Raw genomic sequence first — 20,735 nt, forward strand, 5'->3', positions numbered from 1 at the left:
ATTTAGGAGTTGAAAGAAAATGGCACCAGATCATTAATCTATATTTTATTTTTTAATAATAAAAAGCAGGAATAAAATAATATTAATTGACTAAAATATCATTTAAATATTAAACGATTTTTATATCCTTTTAATTTAACTAGTCTCTATGTTCGTGCTTTACACAAAGATATTTTGCATCAAATACTATGAAATATGTTACATTAAATGTGTTTTGCACGTTATTTCCTATCAACCTCAAATATCACAAAAATTATTAGGTAATATTGTTTATAATTACATATGTTATTATAGTATTTGATTATGTTCACTTAACATCTTTGAAAATTTTGTTCTTGGCATAGATATTTTTCTTCTTTTTCCCATATGGAAACATGTTACGACTAAGAGGATCTAATTTTAAAGATTAAGTTTATTTATTGTCATTTGCAAATATAAAAGTGTTGAAAATAGTTGATAAATTAAAATTAAATTATAAGAGTATCTTTCAGTTTTAAGAATAATTATTATTTATTTTAAATAAATTTAAGTTGATCAAAAAAGTAAAATATAATACTTTTCTTAACAAATCAAGTCCTCATGTCGCCGTAAAATTTTCTGACTTCATAGTAATCTTCACGATGAAATGTTTACAGGAAGAAACAGTTTCAACTATTTTATTTTCCTTCAAAGTACTTACCGACCTGCAAAAGATAACCAATCAATTTTACGCTAGTTATTCTTTTCTTTTTCTTTTTTCTCATCATCCAATTTATTTAAATATATCCATATTTATTACACAAAAATATCCTAACCAATGGTCATTCAATTTTGAGTTTATTCACAAAAGTCAATTTTCTATTATTTATTACATAAAAGTCATTCAAACACAAAAAACGCTTTTCTAATTTTTGTTACGTAACAGTCATCAAATTTTTATATTAATAAAACTGAGTTAAATATTATTACTAAAAAGAAATCAAAGTAAGATTAGTATTAATACGAAGAAATTAAAACGAGAAGTGCCTGTAAATTTTATCATTTTTATATTGAGCTAAATACTTGAATTCAAAAGTAAAGAAATTAATTTATTAGCTATAAATATTAATGGAAAACTATTTTTATCAAATATAAATGTAGCCTAGTTGAGTAATTTTCTTATTAGTTGATTAGGAATTTAAAGTCCTACATATTGTATAAAATCTTTAAGATAATTTTATCCAACATTTACTGCATTCTTTATCTTAAAATAAATACTTTACTTTAGTTTAATAAACTTTTCTTCTATCTTTTAAGACCAAACATATGCGGTAATCTAAAGGGAAAAGGACATATATGGCTGGTCGGCCATAAATATCCCACCCTCTAGCCCAATTTTTTTCAAACCCAAAATGTAGCAATTAAACTAATCCCATCTATTAGCCAAAACTTTAATAAGACAAGTTTCAAATAAAAACCCAAACACAAAAATGTTTGAGGTGATTTTTATATATAATATGTGTCATTTGTGTATAAAATATATATCAGTACCTATCTGTAATGTATAGAAATTGTATAAAATATGAATCACTAAGGTATGTATCATTTTTGTATATAATATGTATCATTTGTGTATATAATGTGTATTAAGCACAAGAATCGCCCGTAAAAAATAGAACATTGTATCATTTTTGTATATAATATGTATCATTTTTGTATAGAAAGTGTATATATAATTTCAAAGATGTGTATATAAACTGTATCAGTCTTGTATAAAAAGTGTACCATACGTATAAAAAATATATTATAGAAACCGTATCATTGTGGTATATAATATGTATCACTATTGTATATGTTAAAAATAAATATCATATCATTATTGTATAATATGTGTATAATAAATGTATAATTAACATATAATAAATGTATGATTAATTCCAAAGATATGTATATGAAATGTATAATTCTTGTATATAAAGTGTATATATAATTCCAACATATGTATATATGTCGTAGTGCTCTTTAGTGGCAACGTAAGTCGCCACAAAAAGTTTTTTTTTTTTTTTTTTTTAAGCGCCGGTCATGCACGGCCACTTTCGCATTATTTTGGGCCGACCGACCATTTTTTGGCATTAATTTGGGCCGAACTGACACCTAATGGAATTAAGCCCAAACAGTGGTTAAATATGGGATTAATTTGGCTGAGTGGACACACAGTGTCCTTTTCCCTAATCTAAAAATGCCTAAGCTCATTAAAATATGATCTAACACTTACCTGATCATTTTTAAAATTTTAAACTCAAGCAGACAATGCAATTTTCGATCACAAAATAACTCCAAGCCAAATAGGGCTAATGATGGATATCTTCTTAGTTAAACGTGCAAAATTACTCCTAGGCTAATAAGGCTACAGCTGATTGGATACCTTCTTAATTAAACATGATATTACCGACTCAGAAGTAGTCTATGTCTTAAATTCTACTGTTAACTGTGATAATTCGTTTTCTATTTACCAAAATATCCAATATAAATATAGTAAATCAGACTAAAATGGTATAAAAGTCATTTAATAGTTAAAGAATATTTTAGTCAATCAACATTTATATTCATGCTTTTAAAATAATATATAGATTCTATCATATTCATATTTGTTTATTTTGGTAAATAGAAAAATGTAACAAATGAAAATAGAATACAAAACAAATACAACTTCTGAATTCTGATTCTGAATTAAAGAGTCTTTATGTTCAAATAATTAGGATATATCCAACCAGTAATCGTATTTGCCTAGGAATCATTTTGTTATTGAATGTTGCTTTGTCCGTATTAAAACTAATAAAAAAACTTAACATAGACAATGATGATTAGGTTATTAATAGATCGTATTTAAATAGGTTTAGGTACCTTCAAATTACCTCGCATGTCTAGTCTTAAAAGATGAAATAAGAGTCATTTAAAGTCAATTAACGTACTTATTTAAGATAAAATAATGAGTACAGTAAATGTTGGATATTATAATCTTGAAGATTTTATAACATAAAAGTCATTTTTTATTACTTGTCAAATAAAATTCATCCAACTTGAAGTTTATCACACCAAAGTGATTTTTCTTTTTTTATTACATAAAGGTCATTTAACTTGGGCCAAGCTAACAAAAAAGTAATCTCACTTGAATATTCATATTTTGTACTAAAAATATGACTTGACGGTTAAGTTGGACGACCGACATAACAAAAAAATAAAAAATGTTTTTGTGTGATAAACTTTAAGTTGGATGATTTTTATGTAATAAAAATAAAAAGTGACTTTGCGTTATAAACTCAAAGTTGAATGACAATCAGTTAGAATATTTTTGTGGAAATCGATACAAATCTACTTAAATAAAATTGGAGGATGGGAAAAACAAGAATAGCTAGCATAAACAAGTCGAAAGTTATAAATTTATATTAAAAGAAAATAAAGTAGTTGAAATTATTTCTTTGTTTAAACATTTCATCATGAAATTACCATGAAGTTAGAAAAATTTACGACAAAGGATTTAATTTTCTTTTAAATATTATATTTTACTTTTGTGATCAACTTAAAATTAATTCAAATAAATAACTAAATATTCTTAAAATTAAATGATATCTTATAATTTTATTTTGCTTGATAATGATTGTCAAAAAATATCGTGCAAACTGCAAAGCACGTTAGTAGAGACTAGTTTTGATAAAGTCATCTTTCTTTTGGGTTGATTTCATACTAAATTATAAAAAATGATACTGCTTGATTTCAACCACCTAAATTATATGTAATGTAGAGGAAATGAATTAAATTAATACGCGGCCATGTTTACTGGTTCATATTTGATTTAGCATATTTAAGTAATTAATTAAATGACAAGTATACTGTATCATCCTTTGAAATATAGTAAATTCAATATTTCAAAATGCATTAAAAAATAATTATAATTAATAATAAGAGTAAATTAAAAAATATGTGATAAATTCTGTCTTAATTTGCTAAACTGAATAAATAAAAGTGAACGCACATTTTTAGTACAATGAATTTGAACAAATGGATGGAAGGAGTATAGTGTAAGTGATTATTTGTGTTAATGATAAAAGTAATCATTTGGGCATCAAAGTTAGCAGATTATTCATGTTTTCGATAAAAGTTTACATAATGAAACAAGAAGTATTTTTATTTTTATTTTTCTAATAAGGTCTTTTTGCCACACTATTTTGACCACAATGATCTAAATGAAGTAAATTCATATAACTATTTAGGTCAAATTTAATAATTTATGTCTACTTAATGTCATTTCTATCTTTCTTCTCAAAGTTTATCTTAATTTAAAATTATACAATAGGGTTATGGTGATTTTTACATAAATATGGCCAAATTTGAGTCAAATTGATATGGCAATTTAGCAACTCTCTTTTTCTCAATTTTGTTTGCCTAATTAAAAGAGATGATCACGAAAGATCTATCGAAACAGTCTCTTTATCTTCGTAAGGTTTGTGGATATTCTCCACCCCTTCCTTGTGGGACTACGTTGTTATTTTAGTAATTACTCCATTCGTTTCAATTTAAGTGTCATAATTGAATTATACACAAAGTTTAAGAAATAAAAAGAAATTTTTAACTCTTGTGATTTAAAATTAAAGATGTGTATGATATACTAAAGTCTTTTAAATCATAAACTTGACAGTTAGGATAACTCAATTATCAACTTACTATACATAAAAAGAAACACTCTTTTTGGAACAGACGCAAAAAAAAAAAAAAAATTAAAATTGAGACATAGGAAGGAAAATTTTTAGTATGTACCTCACACAATTGACATTAATTGTATGAGATTCTTTTTTATGAGATAAAAAATGGACCCAAAAGTATAAGGTGTGTGTTTACTTATTCATATTACATAATTAATATCAATTGTGTGAGGCACATAGTAAAACTCCTCCGGAGAAGGAAAACAGATGGGATAATCAGGGAATATCTCGTTGTGACCAAAACAACAATAAACAAATAGGAGGAGTACACAAAGTCTATAACCTTTTCTTCAATAACGAAGATCTTTCCATACATCTCCAAGCGCGTGTACACGTCCACCCACCCACTTTCCTACTCATCACTCCGTCAGCACTCAGTCACACATAAAACCCTCTCCAAACCCTTCACTAAACCCCACTCATTTTCAACCTTCTTCCGCTGCCGCACCGAATAGCTTACCACAATGTCAGCTTCCGCTTCCTCAACTATGCTTCTATCTTCAAAACCCTCACGCGCTTCACGCGCCTCACTCTCATGGAAAAACCACCTCTCTTCCACCTCAGCCTTTAACATCTCCAGTATCTCCCTCCGTCACCGTCGCTACCCCCGTTTCATCGTTCTCTCAATGGACGCTAAACCTACAGTTCTCGTCGCTGAAAAACTAGGCGAAGCAGGGCTAAAACTCTTAAAAGAATTCGCTAACGTTGATTGCTCATACAACTTAAGTCCTGAAGAACTATGCACTAAGATCTCACTTTGTGATGCGCTTGTTGTGAGGAGTGGAACAAAAGTGAGCCGTGAGATCTTTGAATCTTCAGGTGGACGGTTGAAAGTTGTTGGACGTGCTGGTGTTGGCATTGATAATGTTGATCTTGCGGCTGCAACGGAACATGGATGTCTTGTTGTTAATGCGCCTACAGCTAATACTGTTGCAGCTGCGGAGCATGGGATTGCTCTTCTTACTGCTATGGCTAGGAATGTTGCTCAAGCTGATGCTTCCATTAAAGCTGGTACACTTTTAGAGGCAGATCTAGAATTTTTAAGTTTCGCGAATTACCAATATAACCATTATTCTTTTGTGACAGACTGACATGGTCTTACTTTCTTTTTTTGGTTTGTTCCAAAACGAGTGTCTCTTTATATGTTTTAGCAAATTTTCCAATTCCAACATTCTAAAGTTTTCCAATTTAAGATTTCAAGATTTAAAGTACTACTCACATCTTTAATTTAAGATCATAAGATTCGAAAGTCTCTATTTTTTTTCCAAATTGAGACGTAGACAATATGTTTTTAATTAACCTTTTCCTTAATATATACTTAAGCTGGAGTCCGTAGAGGCACTGATCACTCTCAATTTGCCCCTGTATCTTTGTGCTTTTGAATACAAATGACATGCATGGCAGTGAATATAGTCCTCAATGAGTTTGTCTTTTTGAATGTGAATGTGAGAAATATCTTATGATTTCCATGCACTATGGTTTGGGTAGGCTGATCAGATCTATGTTAAGTTGGTCTGAATGCTTTATTAACTAGAAAAAAGATTGTAATTTGACTTGGTTCTTATTCAAGTGAAATACATGAAACTTATTCTTTGGTAGTATGTGTTGCAATTTTTTGCGGTAAAGATAACCTTTTTAATTATATTTATCACCCTCTGAAAAGGCGAATTTATGATTTAAAGTTAAGTCTTAGTGAAATCCTGGTTCCGTTGCTAATATATTAACTATTAAGAGAGAGAGAGTGTGTGGGTGTGTAATTCGAGTTGTAGTAGCTTATATGTGGGATTGGTCTATGACTATCTTGATTCAAAGATATAAATACTTGATGAGCACAGGAATTGATGAAATAGTTGATGTATTTAGAAGAAACAACTACATCAACATATCCCCGAAGGGTTTGGAAGACATAGGAGTAAGTAGTGGAAACCCGGAGATCCAGGCTCAAACCTTAGCTATAACACTTGGTATTAGCTCGTCTGCCCTTGTCTTAGTTATCAAGCTTTACCCCTGTCCTATTCTTGTGGGATGCATTAGTCGAGGCACGCGTAAGCTGGCACCGTCATAAAAAGGATGTGATGATCCAAAGCTAATTGGTTTTATTATTTATTCTGCGTCAGTTGTAAGGCCACTTTTTTTTTTTTTTTTTTGGGAAGACTCTAAGGCACCTCCATATGTTCTTCCCATTTTAAGTATTTTTAGGATCATAACCCAAAGTATGGAACCCTCGACTCAACCGGTCTTTAATTTGCCACTTTTTTTTTTCCAGATGTTATTTGTTTGGAATAGTTGTCTGAAAATATTGTTTTCCATAGCTGCTAATGAGTTCCCCTCATATACTTGCTGCACTTGTTGCTTTGGCATACCTCTGAAAATTTGTATATGGTTTCCAGGGAAATGGCTGAGGAACAAATATGTTGGTGTCTCCCTAGTAGGCAAAACACTTGCTGTGATGGGTTTTGGGAAGGTTGGATCAGAAGTTGCAAGGCGAGCTAAGGGGCTTGGCATGCATGTCATTGCTCATGACCCATATGCCCCTGCTGACCGTGCACGTGCTATTGGCGTGGAGCTTGTAAGCTTTGATGAAGCCCTTGCTTCTGCAGATTTCATCTCACTTCACATGCCGCTCACCCCTGCTACAAAGAAGATCCTGAATGATGAAACTTTTGCAAAGATGAAAAAGGGTGTACGGATTGTGAATGTTGCTCGTGGGGGTGTGATTGATGAAGACGCTTTGGTGAGGGCACTTGATGCAGGCATTGTGGCACAGGTCCTGGCTCTTCATCTTTGAGACACTCGAAACATATGAATTAGTAATTATTTGTTGAGCTATTGCTGTCTCTATATTTCCCTCAGCCTTCATGCCTGTTGGAATATCAGTGTCCAAAAGCCATCCTTAGTTATCTTCCGCCTTTCCTCTCCATTGTGGGATTAGACTTTAGAATAGACTTCTTCATTGACGGTCTACGTAATTGTACTAACATATAAATCCTGTCACAGGCAGCACTTGATGTTTTCACTGTGGAGCCACCACCAAAGGATAGCAAGTTGATTCAACATGAGAATGTGACTGCAACTCCACATCTTGGTGCTAGTACTACAGAGGCTCAGGTCTGTGCACATTACATTCATGTATGCCACACTTCATCCAGTTCACACATTTACTAATGCTCTCTGAATGATTGTCCAGGAAGGTGTGGCAATTGAGGTCGCTGAAGCGGTTGTTGGCGCTTTGAAGGGGGAGCTCTCAGCTACTGCTGTCAATGCACCTATGCTTCCTGCTGAGGTAAATGCTTTCAATATTTACGAGTTATCACGCTGTATTATTCATAGTTCTGAGGAGGGAAAACAGAAGGCTTGGTGCAGTACTTTAACTGAACTAGCATGCCCATGTAGGATGTCTTTCATTATTCTAATTAACCTGTAATTTGCATTATTGTAGTCGAGTCCATCGCTTTATCCTTTTTCCTCTGTATTTTCTTTGAAGGTGGAGTTGCTGGTTGAATTGATAAAACAAATGTCTGAATTTAATCTTTGCTACCTCTCTCATGCAGGTGCTATCAGAGCTGAAGCCTTTTGTCGTACTTGCTGAAAAACTTGGTAGACTTGCTGTCCAGCTAGTTGCTGGTGGAAGTGGTGTGAAATCAGTGAAAGTATCATATGGTTCAGCTAGAGCACCTGATGATCTTGATACAAGATTGCTTCGTGCCATGATAATTAAAGGCGTGATTGAGCCTATTTCCAGTGTTTTCATTAACTTGGTTAATGCAGATTTCACTGCTAAACAAAGGGGACTACAGATATCTGAAGAACGAATTCTCCTAGATGGTTCACCAGAAAGTCCAGTTGAGTTCATTCAGGTTCAGATTGCCAATGTGGAATCTAAGTTTGCCAGCGCCATTTCTGATTCAGGAGAGATTAGAGTGGAGGGTAGAGTTAAGGATGGAGTCCCTCATTTGACAAAGGTCGGATCTTTTGAAGTGGATGTTAGCTTGGAAGGCAGTATCATTCTTTGCAGCCAGGTTGATCAGCCAGGAATGATTGGAAAAGTGGGTAGCGTCTTGGGTGAGGAGAATGTGAATGTCAGTTTCATGACTGTTGGAAGGATTGCTCCTAGAAAGCAAGCTGTTATGGCTATTGGGGTGGATGAACAACCCAGCAAGGAGTCACTGAAGAGGATTGGGGAAATTCCTGCCATCCAGGAGTTTGTTTATCTTGGATTATAGGGTACTATAATTTTTGCTGAATTCTCTATGAAGCCAATTTTGGGTGATGTTGTTGTTTACAAGTAGTTTATGTAGGATAATAAACCACTCGGCTCTGCAATTACAGGTATTTGTACTGTATTGTATTTGTACTGTATTGAGTTTTCAATTTGACATTTTGTATTTCTTTTGGCTTTAAGAGAATATATGAGCATTTACGTGTTCTGCCCCTGTTCAAACTACCACTTGTTTCATTCATCAGATAATTGTCGCCCTTCTATAACCAGAGAATTAACTTGCATTGGGTGAGTAATACTGAATGAAAGGAAGCTCCCTGTCAAAGTAACTAACAGGAAATTAAGCTTTAATGACTATTCCACTTTTTTATGCCAAAAAAAAAAAAAAAAAAAAAAAAAAACAGCTAATACACTTGGTAGTCCAGAAGAATTTGCTATATGGCATTTTCTTTTCCGCCATTAAAGGTCCTCGATTTGTGTTCATATATTTTGCTCATTAACTTGATGTAGAGAATACATGAAAGATCAGATGTACTAATAGCTTCAATGATCAAATGCCCATCCGAATGACATTAAGATCCATGAAGAAAAGGAACTTGAGCCTGAGATATAGAGTGACAAATATTGCAGCAGAAATGTTTATAGTGGAGCATGTGTACCTTTTCTTATGTTTTGTAAACATAAACCAATTGCGTCGGGTTTTTAAATTTATACACCAAACCAAACCAATAAAATTTTTTTCAACCCTTTCTCTCATATACCAAACATATAACTTTTACTTCAAATATGTCTTTATTCCCACAAATATAATTAAGTTGTTTCATAAGAAAATAACACAAAATGTGAGAAGAGTGATAACATCCTGGAAAATATTCAACAAAAGTTAATAAAATCGGGTAAAATAAATATTGCTAATTAATAAGCCATCCATAATCTAAAAATACTAAGTCATGCTAAAATAAGACGGCTAATAAGTATTAATTACATGACAAGAAAAAAACAAGTTCGTATTTTCATTCTATTCCCATTATGTAAAACAAAAGAATAGATATCCTAACATTATCAATTAGCCCCGGTTCTCTCTTTAGTATTGGTGTTGAGTTGGTTTTGCGGACTTTATATGACCAGTAATATATCCATTATAAAATTGGTATGCTCATTCAAAATTAGTAAAAGAAACCCTCGGATCTTAAATTTTGTCTTTACTGATAAGTAGATACAAAATGCTACTAGCTACCAAAAAATTTGAGGAAATATTTATAAATTACATTACAAATAAATATTTTTATGCATAAAATATTTTAAAAATTGAATACTATGATTGCTGACATAAACTCCGATTGTGCTTGCAATGAGTTCAGTATTTGCCTCTACAATGTCCATTTCCCATTTCATGAATGGAGAGGGTGAAAAAATGAAATGAAGAGGTTCAGATGGGGCGTGTGAGTAGTTGGCGTGCCTCCTTAGTGTGGGCCCGTAATACCCGGTTTTGATAACGTTGTTGCCAGAGTTCATTTTCTTCTCATATACCAAAAGTTTTCACATTCTCCGTAAATGCTGGAGTTGCTGAACCAATTACTAGCATCCGATCACACATTTCATCAGTGATCCCTCTGCCATCCATTGGAGCAGCGTATAGTTGACGTCGTCCATCTTGTAGATCATTCTATTCCCAAATATCTGGTTGTTAGCTTGTTTCTCTATGCTTCGCGATCAGCGTGTTGACATCTTGCTGGGAAATTGGTATCTCAAATATAAATAAACCCTCGATCTTGTTTTGATGAAGAGTAATCAAAATGCATTTTACCAGAACTCAGAATTTTTGTTAAATAGATAGGTCATACATTCCCATGGTGGCTGCAACAAGAGGAACATTGTCTATGATTGGAATAAACTGACTGACTTGCAATGAGTTCTATTTGCCTCAACACTTCCAGCAATCCATGAATGGAGAGGGTAAAAACAGAAATGAAGAGGTTCAGATGGGGGGGACTTTTGTTTCATGTGGGCTGTTATACTATTTGATAACGTTGTTAGAAACTTCCAGCACGGTTTTCACATTCTCCGTTGTGGATTTCTTTGAGCATGTCTTGCGGCCCTACACAGATTTCATCAGTGATCCAAACATTAAGTTCAGACCATTTGTAGATCAAGTATTTTCAAATTATATCAGTTGTTGTTATCTAATTTTCTAACGTGTTATCTTGTAATAGTTATCTCAAATATAAATACTAGATCAACAGATGAAGAGTAATCAAAACATTTTTCCTGCCGAGTTTGTATTAGAACATTCTTTCTTTTGTTTGAATCAGACAATTCCTATAGTACTGCCAATCACAATCATCAACACTTCCACCAATCCAGAATTCCAGATAAACACAGACGAGGAATTTGGGACTTTTGCTTCATGTGGCTGTTAACTATTTGTCCAACCTGTTAAAACTTACAGTTTGCCAAAATACTGATCGCTTCTGTGGTTCTTAGGAGCAAATTAACCAAACATTAACTTCAGACATTTACTGCAAAGCTTCAAATTAACAGTGTCGCATCTAATTTTCATGTGATATTTGTAATAGTACTAGAATGTCTGGTAATTTTAACTTATAAACTATTCATTCAAATTTATTAGAACATTTTTTTTTAATCAGACAATTCCTATAGTACTGCCAATCACAATTCTAAGCCAACCAAAAGCCTACTAAAGCTAATGACTATTGTATGATTGATGCAGCTACATAGTAATTAGTACAGTTCATATCCACTCCATTTGGCTAAATAAGGGCATCCCCCGAAGAAAATGTTATCACTATTGTTGCTCATTGTTTTTCAATGCAAAATATCATTCTAACTTCATTCTGAAGGCGAAGACACCAGCTATCTGACTTCAGCTTCAGGACCGCCAAAACCATTTTTGTGGCATCATGACAACAGAAACTACACTTACAATGCCAACAAAATTTTGTAACCGATACAGCCCAAACAAAAGCCAATTGTCATTTTCCTCCATCTATAAATCTATTATCACGCTAAATCAAGTGAAAATTAAAGAAAAAGTAAGAAAACAGAACAATCAAGGCATGCGCACAGCATAAAATTCCTGTATAATCCATGTCCTGAGCAGAAAAAAATGTGGCAGGCGTAATTTTCCTTCAAGCCTTGCCTTGCCAAGTATAGTTAAGGGGTGTAATCTTTCATTTGTATTGAGTAATTACCACTTCCGATCCAGCTTTCGTTTTAATTCTGCGAGCTCGATCGTCCATTATCACAAGGTTGGAGTATTTGATTGATAAGCTGCTCTGGTAATCTTTTTGTTGCCTGCCAAAGGGGAGTTCAAGAGCAAGCACTTAAGGCTATATCCAACTGCACTTAAGGCTATATCCAACTGACTTAGCCTGTCCATTAGGTGAGAAGCCGCTTGTGTTTAGCTAATCAATTTGAAAAGCACTTTTGAGCAACAGCTAGTGTTTGGACAAGCTTTTAACAAGTGTTTCTAAGTGTATCTTTTCAAAAGTGCTTTTCAAAAAAATACTTTTGGGGAGAAGCTATTTTTTTCTTTTTTTGATAAGGAGGGAAAGGCTACCATTTTCAGCTTCTCATAAACAGCATCTGCTTCTATTCAAAAGCATTTTTTCTTCTTCTAAAAGCTTGGCCAAACACCTCAATTTTGAAAAGAACACTTTTTTTGACAATGGAGAAGCTTGGCCAAAAAGGCTAACTCTTTCAGTGTGCAACTCAAAATGGACTACAGGAGGATCAAGTAGAATATCTCTATAATTTGCTCAAATCAGAGTATAAAATCACAACTTGGGCACCACTAAGCATTGTCATGTTACCTGGATAGACTCATTTGACAATAGAGAAGATGAGGAAACAAACCTGGAAGTGTCTCATGTGCAGAATCGGCTCACAACCAATATCCGCAATTTGTTTTCCCTTTGGGGTTTGCAAACTGAAACGTGCTGCCTCATAAGCTGAAAGTTCAGCTTTGTTATGGGGCAAGCTGTGGCAAACTCTGAGCAACGAGCTAAGAGAGTTCATCTGACAAATAAAGGATGTAATGAAATGAGATTCCATCTTTACAAAAAAAAAAAATGTTCTTTTTGGTCCAGGAAGACATCCACGACATAACTGCAGTTAACAAAGATGATGTTTAACAACAAGCCATTCTATGTCAACAATGCAACATTTGAAGTAAAAAAAATGTAGCAATAAGTCCTTCTATGTCAACTAATGCAACATCTGAAAGGTACCTAGTTTGGAGCAATCAGATATAGAAAGGTCGGAAAGGGCGTTAAAATATTGAAAGATTACGAAGAGGCTAGACTATACTCAATCCCACTGAGAGTCCAATGAGAATGTTGTGAACGAATGTTCATATGGGATTTAAGATCTAAACAGGAGTGTGCTCCATTACAAGACAAATCACCAAGACAATGCCTATTAGGAGGTTTATTTCAGAGTGCAAGAGTTTTTGTTGTCATTAATGTGAGAAGAAAAAACAAAAGCTTAATAAATATCACCACACCATCTTAAAATAACAAGCATTTTGAAGAAGAAATTTATGTCTGACAGTTTTCTTGGTTGTGCATCTTGCTTCATCAGATGGATTCAAACTGTTCATCTATCTACCTTCATTCAAATATCAAGTGAGTCCTCATTCAATAAAGGCATCTATATTATTCACAGAATATCACATGAAACCCTTAACGCCATTTCGGACTCGGTAATTCACTTGTGCCCCCCTTCAATTTAAAAAAATAAAAAAAAATAAAAAATAGGAAAGGCCAAAACCATAATTTTTAACAGTTAGACAATAAAAAGATTTTTACTTTGTCAGTGTAGTGTAGGGTAGTTTTACTGGCGGTAACATGTTATTTATCATATTTTGCATGTTACGATCTATTATTGCTATAGAAAGTCACCCATAATTGCTTTTTAAGTGACTAATATTGTAACATAATTTAAACTGTCAGTTGACAAAAGTTGCACTCATTTAAGCTTCATAGCTTTAATATGATTTCTTTATGTACATATAGCTGAGTTTAAAGTTCCCTTATGCATGCTATTTGCGTATTTTCATTATGATATGAAGAAAGGTACATGTATATAAATGTGTCAGTGTGTGCTAGTATATAATGTGCTTCTCTAAGTGAGTCCCTCCCACATGGTCTTTTATTTTATAACCGTGGTGTCCACGCCAGCTTGCGCGGACCTCGATTAATTCCACGGGACCTCCCACCAGCAACAGGTACCAGGTAACTCTATCCACCGAGGCTAGGACAGATGGAAAGAAATCACCTAGTGTTTTTGCCTCCACTGGGATTTGAACTTGAGACTTCATGGTTCTCAACCCACTTCATTGAAGTTGATAAATTTGGGACTCTAATTCTCAAATTTCCTAGCCATTGGATCCGAAACTCAAAGTTCGCAAAGTTTTGGGTGATTCAAGTTTTAGCTGAAAGTATGTTACCTTCTCAAAAAAAAAAAAAAAAAAAAATTTAAGCTGAAAGGAATTAAAGATTGCTTCCAAGAAATTTAACCAAACAGGTTATGTCAAACCTCAGCTTTCAGATTCCTGCTTACAGGACGACAGCTCTAGGATGAAGGCTCTAAACAGAAAATGGCGCCATACTGTTGCTGAGAGACCATTTCCTACATAAAGGGTGACTACCACTTTGTAACAAAGCTGTTAAACCATTCTGACAGGGCCACAGCTTATTCACTTTTCACTACACACACATGAAAAGGGTAACATGACCCTCCTGCATCGACATTCTAGCCAAAGTTATTTCATGCCAATTTTAAGTCAGCAGTTGATTTGCATGGTCGTAAAACATGAGAGTGAAATTCTGGAAACGGGAGAGTGGCACTAGGATTCCTAAACTGCTAGGACTATTATTGCACAATGAATAACAGAAAAATGTGAAGGTATGCATTCAACCATTGAAAGAACATTTCTTGGCCAATATTCTCTGCCTTCACAATCTCCTCTGAACATTTTTTCCTAGTCAGATCTGATTGGACTATTCGCCAATCCCCAATGCACCCCATACATATAAAGGCAATGTGGGATACAAAGATTGTTGAAAGAATACTTCTCTAATAATACTATTAAAGGAAAAATAATTCTTCTCTAATATGCATTAAGAATAGCAGAGGTATGGAAGAATACAAAGAAAGACTATTTTTTGGCAAATGCCAAATCATGACAAGTATTAACTGCAACAATTGGTCAGTACAAAGAAGAAGAGGAAGCAGGCAATAGATGACAGAGAAACAATGCTAACCTTCATATATGGACAGGAGGCACATCCACCGTGAAGAGAACACCCCTCTCCACTTGCAACTCCAGGTATAACATTGACCTTCAATGCATCCCTCATTTCACCAAAAGTTTGGTCCACAGACGAAATTGCAGATGTTGTTGTCACTGATTCCGATGAGACAGGAAAGACAATCTCAACACTAACTTTTGCTCCCCCAGAAGAGGGGTCGGCAGAACCTAGTAATTTACGGACTGCTGCAACTATTGAAGTAATCATTCCTGATTCCGTTCCTAAAACAAACTGAAGATGTTCATCTATGTTTCTATTCAAGGCCTCTTGTACCCTTAGTTTGATAAAATCTAGTATGTTCGAGGTAGAACCTACTACTCCCATGCTCCTTTTTTTAGCTTCCATTGCTAGCGAAAACATTTCACCGGGAACTTCAAAGTGCGCTGTAAGGAATGCATCAGAATACATTTCATTTATCTTCCCAACAACTTCATGACCAAAGAGGTGATGAACAATGCATGTCCCATCCTGGAGGGGAAAAGATGAGCAACACAGGCAACAATAGGTTATTCCTTAACTAAAATGATGATGCTGAATAGCAGATCTGGACAATATCAAGCAAGCAAATCAAAGAATTATTAAAAGCCTTCAGGATCAATCTTGTCCTCGAAACTTCCACTTAAACAATGCTTCAAATTAAACTACAGTAAAGAATGATAATTAAGACCTAATTCATTTCCTTAAGTGCAAAAGAACTCAAGTTACCTGAAAATAATGCAGTCGGGGAAGTAAGGATTTAATGGAGGTTCTGTTGTGTAAAGGATGTATCTCAGAAATTTCTTCATCAGTCATCATGGTCATTTGGCTAAAAAGCTCCACAATATTTGAACCCATGTAGGTATCAGGACCATACCACACCTTCAAGTCAGGTACTTCAGCAAATGCCTGGATAGATATTAGATGCAGCTTCATTAGAAATATGCTGACATTTAAATGAAAAGACAAAAGGATTATGAAGAACTTGGACAAAGACTAAAACATTGGAAACAATCCAACTGACCTGCAGAATAGTTTGCACAACATTAGAGGAAGTACATGTTATAGTTGGAACAAGCTCATGGGAATATGCTTTTGTCTCCAGAGAAGTATTTATGTAGACAACATGCAGAGATGGAGAAGAAATTGAAGCTGCTGTAAGATAATCCATGTATGATGGACTGGATGCAGCTTGAGCCAAAGAGCAATCAATGCGTTCATCTGACATCCGATAAACTCCAACCTACACAAAGAAGCATTGATGCATTCAGAAGATACTTGAGACCACATAAAAGATATTATCGAGTTCCGTAAATGGATATAATCCATGTAATGGCAGAAACTATCAGTATCAAAAAGAACATAATCCCAAAATAACATCGTAAATCCCGAAGGCTTAGCACTCTGCTGGGCCGACACTGAGACGAAGGCTAGGGGAGCAAATGGGATTAGATTCCCCAGTAGTCCTAGCCATAAACGATGGATACTAGGCGTTGTGCGTATCGATTTGGAAGATTCAAATATTCACTCTGACCTCTTTGCTTTTCTACCTATTTGTTGCCAGTTGCCACAGCGCATTTGGCTGCCCACGTTAAACTAATCATAAAACGTTGCTAAATTAAGCCCTTCCGTTGACATGGAATCTTACGCAGCGGTCATGACATAAAGGTACAAAATTTAAAAGATAATAAACAACCAGTAGTTGTCTCCTCACTTTGGGTGTTCATTGTTTCTCCTTCCGGTGAATTCTGTTCCACCTGAGAGGCAGTATTCTATATCTACAAGGGAGAAGGGGGCGAGCGGATAGGATATCGAAGTTAATGAATCAGAAGAGGCATTCCTAGGTAAATTTGGCAACTTAAATCCAACAGGAAGTGAAATGTTACTCCCTGCGTCCCAATTTATGTGATGTAGTTTGACTAGGCATGGACTTTAAGAAATAAAGGAAGATTTTGAATCTTGTGGTCTAAAACAAGTCAAAGATATTTGTGTGGTTATAGATCATCTCATTAGGCATAAAAGGTAAACTTTAAAGTTAAATTGTTGCCAAATAAGGAAATGTGTCATTCTTTTTGGGACTGACTAAAAAGGAAAGTGTGTCATATAAATTGGGACAGAAGGAGTATTCGTTTAAGCAAAAGAGGGTCCACTAGAGCCTGAATTCATTTCATAGTCTACCTATTTAATCTTGAACATATGTCATGTGCGCAATGAAATTGGTGGTATACAGAGAAAAGATTCCATTTTCATTCCGGAAAACTGGACCTGCATACGACAAAAAGATTTTAATACCTATTGATCAAGTATACCTTAGGCCAAGTTGAACAACCCAGCCTATGGACTTTGAAGGGATTTTCGATCAAAGAAGATCAACAACATAGGGAATTATTTTCGCAGGAAGAGAGCCAGATGGGAAAATTTCAAAGTAGGAATCCAATGAAGAAGTAAACAGAGCACTTAACATGTGACAATTCATCGTCTATTTATTAGCAGGAGAAACTGTTCCCTGCTGCTTTTTTAATGAGGTGTATATCATTTATAGAAGGACATGGGCTTTTCTTTGACAATTTTGCACATAATGTCACAGCCATTCTGGTCTAGTACGACGAAATCAATTACAGTGGTAATCACAGCTGGTTGATCGAGAAAACGCAGACCAACTTAGAAGTAATGTCATAACTACAAACAACTCATATTATAGAACACAAAACAGGGTATGCGTGTACCTCTGGAAATCCAGCTTGATCAAGAATAGCTCGCACGTTCTCTGACATGAAATCTACACCTAATACAGATATAAATTGACATCCAGATTTTGCCATATTTACAGCTGAATCTGCCATGACCAAAGAATCAGATATATGTATATGAGGCCAAAACTTCTGTGCTGCAGTTAGAACACCTTGCACCTCAGGGTCCATGTAAAAATGAGCAACAACACCAATTTTCTTCTCTTTTAGAACACTGACAAGTTCTTGGACCCTTGAGTCATCAGGAAACAAGAACCTCGCCTGCAATTACACTAGAAATGAACTTAGGACTTTAAAATTCAGGAAGTTCAAGGTCACTAGTACTAAAGAACAGCATCAATGACAAATTCCACATCCTGCCCAAACAGAAAAGAGGACAAATTTCCGAGCCGTTATTAAAAAGAAGGCCTAAAATTATGTTAATACGAGGCACAAACAATATTACAACATTTTTTCTTCAAACAAATGTAAGTTTGTTCAGAACGTGAATCTTTCTTTCTTATTTTTGCCATAACGTGAACCTCTTTTTCTCCTTAACCTATAAACATGGATGAGCAATATTTACTGGTTGTGTCTAGAATAAGTATGGGGCCTCACTAAATTTACTTCTATAACAAATGAAAAATAATGGTCTAGAAAACAAAACAAACGATGAAAAAGTATGTCCTAGTTGCCTCAAACTGGCCATGAGATATAGAACTAGTTCACAATAAAGGTCTGAGGCACTAAAGTTGAATGTCAAAGTCCCATTTGTGTCTTTCTTTTTTCCTCCTACATCTGATATGTTGTCTTAGTGTGTGTTTGATATGGAGGATGTTTTCCAATTTTTCCAAGTTTGGTTGGTCAAAAATCTCTAGGAAAACAAGTTCCTTAAAAATGAGGAAAATGACTTCCTTAATGGAAGTAGAGAAAACAAGTTTCCTAAGTGACCCCCACCCCTTGACCATCCCACCCCGCCACCCCGGAACCCCCACAGTCCATCCCATCCCACCCCCATAGTGTTTTGCTAGATTACATATATATGCAATTGCGATAATATTTTTTTTTACTTACTTACCAAACACTTGCAATAAGTAAGAAACACACTTGTTTTCCAAGAAAACATTTTCCAAACACACCCTATGGCTTTCTTTTTTCCTCCTATATCTGATATGGTGTTTCACATGGGCAATTTGAGAAGGTTAATAAAAAAGGCCTCAAATGCTAAATCAAAAATAATTGAGGGAACAGAAAGAGCACCTGGGCTTCAGCATAGCTCCCTTTGGGTTGGATACCATCAGCAGTCACTACTAGAGATGGGAACAGCTCGCTTCGCGGCTTTCCTTCGCACTCTGCCACCAAAGCCCTTGTTCTTTTCTGCATGCTGACCAACACATTGTGCCAAGTATTCACCCTAGATGCAGATCCTCCTTTCCCGTTCAACCCCACAACATTCAAAGTATTCAAGTCCTCTGTTTTCAACGCTAACACCTCATCAGGACCAGCCCCATCAAGCAACCAAACCAAACACGCGCAAAACCCTTTAGTTATCTCCGAATCACTGTCAGCCAAAAATCTCATTTTACCCTCCTCATCTAAACTCACATGCAGCCATACCTGTGGCAAAAACAATTCAAAGTTGTAGAAAACATAAATTGGTTAGCATTTCGTATTTTAACTCATGCCCTTTTTTGTCTTTGAAAAGGCGCCTTCTCAATTATTACTCAAATCAAAAACAATACATCAGAAATAAAAGATAGATAGTGGGACAAACCCCACCCCTCCAATTCCATCAAGACATAGAAACAGCTTCCCCAATTCATGTCTAATAGCACTTATAGTCAAAAATTTATAAAGGAATAGGAGTGCCGCTAGCTATTTTCATATAGTGGAGATTGGAGATAGTGGAGAGCATTTATGAGTTTACTTGAATACCTGGGCAGTGCAACCGGGCACGCGATTTGAAGTTGTTTTAACGGACGCGCTCATAGGAGGGAGGAGTGCGGCGTAGTGCAATAGGCGTTTCACGCGATCGATTGGTTCGACGAGGGCCTGGAATTCTGAGATCAGAAGTTTGAGCTTGCTGCTTGAAGAAGAAACGTTTGAAGGAGCGTGGGGGTGAGATTGGGAAGGAAATGAAGTCACGGCTGAACATGTAAAGGTGGTTGAATTTATTGAGGGCTTTTTGGAGGAATCAGGGTTTGATGGGAATGAAGATTGTGTGCATTTCACGAGGGGTTTAAGGGTAGAAGGCAATGTAAAGACAGTCGGAATGGATTTAGAATTAGAAAATGGAGATGGGGTTTTGGAAAAGAAGGAAGAAGATTTCATGGATAAAGTTGCGGCATCCATAAGAGATGAGATTGTGTTTTTACGAAAATTCTTGTGTAAGCAGAGAAAAGAAAAAGAGAGAGATAGAGAAGGGGGTTTAGTGGGTGAAAAAGAAGGCGAGGAATTGAAGGAGTTCTCTTGAAGTGCGGAAAATGGCGGTATGCAAATGGATGTGCACGAGACAGAGAGAGAGAGAGGGGACAAGGGAAACTGGAGGAGGAGGGCGTTGGAATATTAATACAGAACTGCGTGGCGGAAACAGAAAATTCGAGGAATGCCCCCACCTAATCACCCGCCAAAAGGGTAAGCACATAAAGTCTGTCAACGATGTGAACTTTTGTCAAGTTGACTCCTAACAACCATGTGAACTTTTTATAGTACTAGCAAATTGAGAAAGGCGTTTGGTTGCTAGTCAAAATATCTATAC

The 20,735-nt window shown here is 35.1% G+C and overlaps 2 protein-coding genes and 1 long non-coding RNA gene across 3 annotated transcripts; 1 reads left to right on the top strand and 2 right to left on the bottom strand.

Moving 5' to 3' along the window:
• Positions 1 to 5,051: 5,051 nt before the first annotated feature.
• On the top strand, positions 5,052 to 9,145 carry LOC132056006 (D-3-phosphoglycerate dehydrogenase 3, chloroplastic-like). Its single transcript, XM_059448051.1, has 5 exons — positions 5,052 to 5,729; positions 7,109 to 7,485; positions 7,716 to 7,826; positions 7,906 to 8,001; positions 8,270 to 9,145. The coding sequence occupies exons 1-5, from the start codon at positions 5,183 to 5,185 to the stop codon at positions 8,939 to 8,941; spliced, it is 1,803 nt and encodes a 600-aa protein (XP_059304034.1). The 5' UTR covers positions 5,052 to 5,182; the 3' UTR covers positions 8,942 to 9,145.
• A 2,564-nt stretch (positions 9,146 to 11,709) lies between these two features.
• LOC132056007 (quinolinate synthase, chloroplastic) lies at positions 11,710 to 20,329 on the bottom strand. The gene is made up of 8 exons (XM_059448052.1): positions 19,913 to 20,329; positions 19,238 to 19,594; positions 17,975 to 18,259; positions 16,273 to 16,491; positions 15,978 to 16,157; positions 15,225 to 15,740; positions 12,814 to 12,975; positions 11,710 to 12,252 (listed from the first exon to the last, which is right to left on the bottom strand). The coding sequence occupies exons 1-8, from the start codon at positions 20,327 to 20,329 to the stop codon at positions 12,172 to 12,174; spliced, it is 2,217 nt and encodes a 738-aa protein (XP_059304035.1). The 3' UTR covers positions 11,710 to 12,171.
• Positions 14,067 to 15,217, bottom strand: LOC132056008 (uncharacterized). The gene is made up of 2 exons (XR_009414703.1): positions 14,497 to 15,217; positions 14,067 to 14,407 (listed from the first exon to the last, which is right to left on the bottom strand). It is a non-coding gene; the product is annotated as an uncharacterized LOC132056008 (long non-coding RNA).
• Positions 20,330 to 20,735: the final 406 nt, after the last annotated feature.

The sequence above is a fragment of the Lycium ferocissimum genome, chromosome 5 (genome assembly GCF_029784015.1).
Source record: "Lycium ferocissimum isolate CSIRO_LF1 chromosome 5, AGI_CSIRO_Lferr_CH_V1, whole genome shotgun sequence".
Taxonomy (NCBI): domain Eukaryota; kingdom Viridiplantae; phylum Streptophyta; class Magnoliopsida; order Solanales; family Solanaceae; genus Lycium; species Lycium ferocissimum.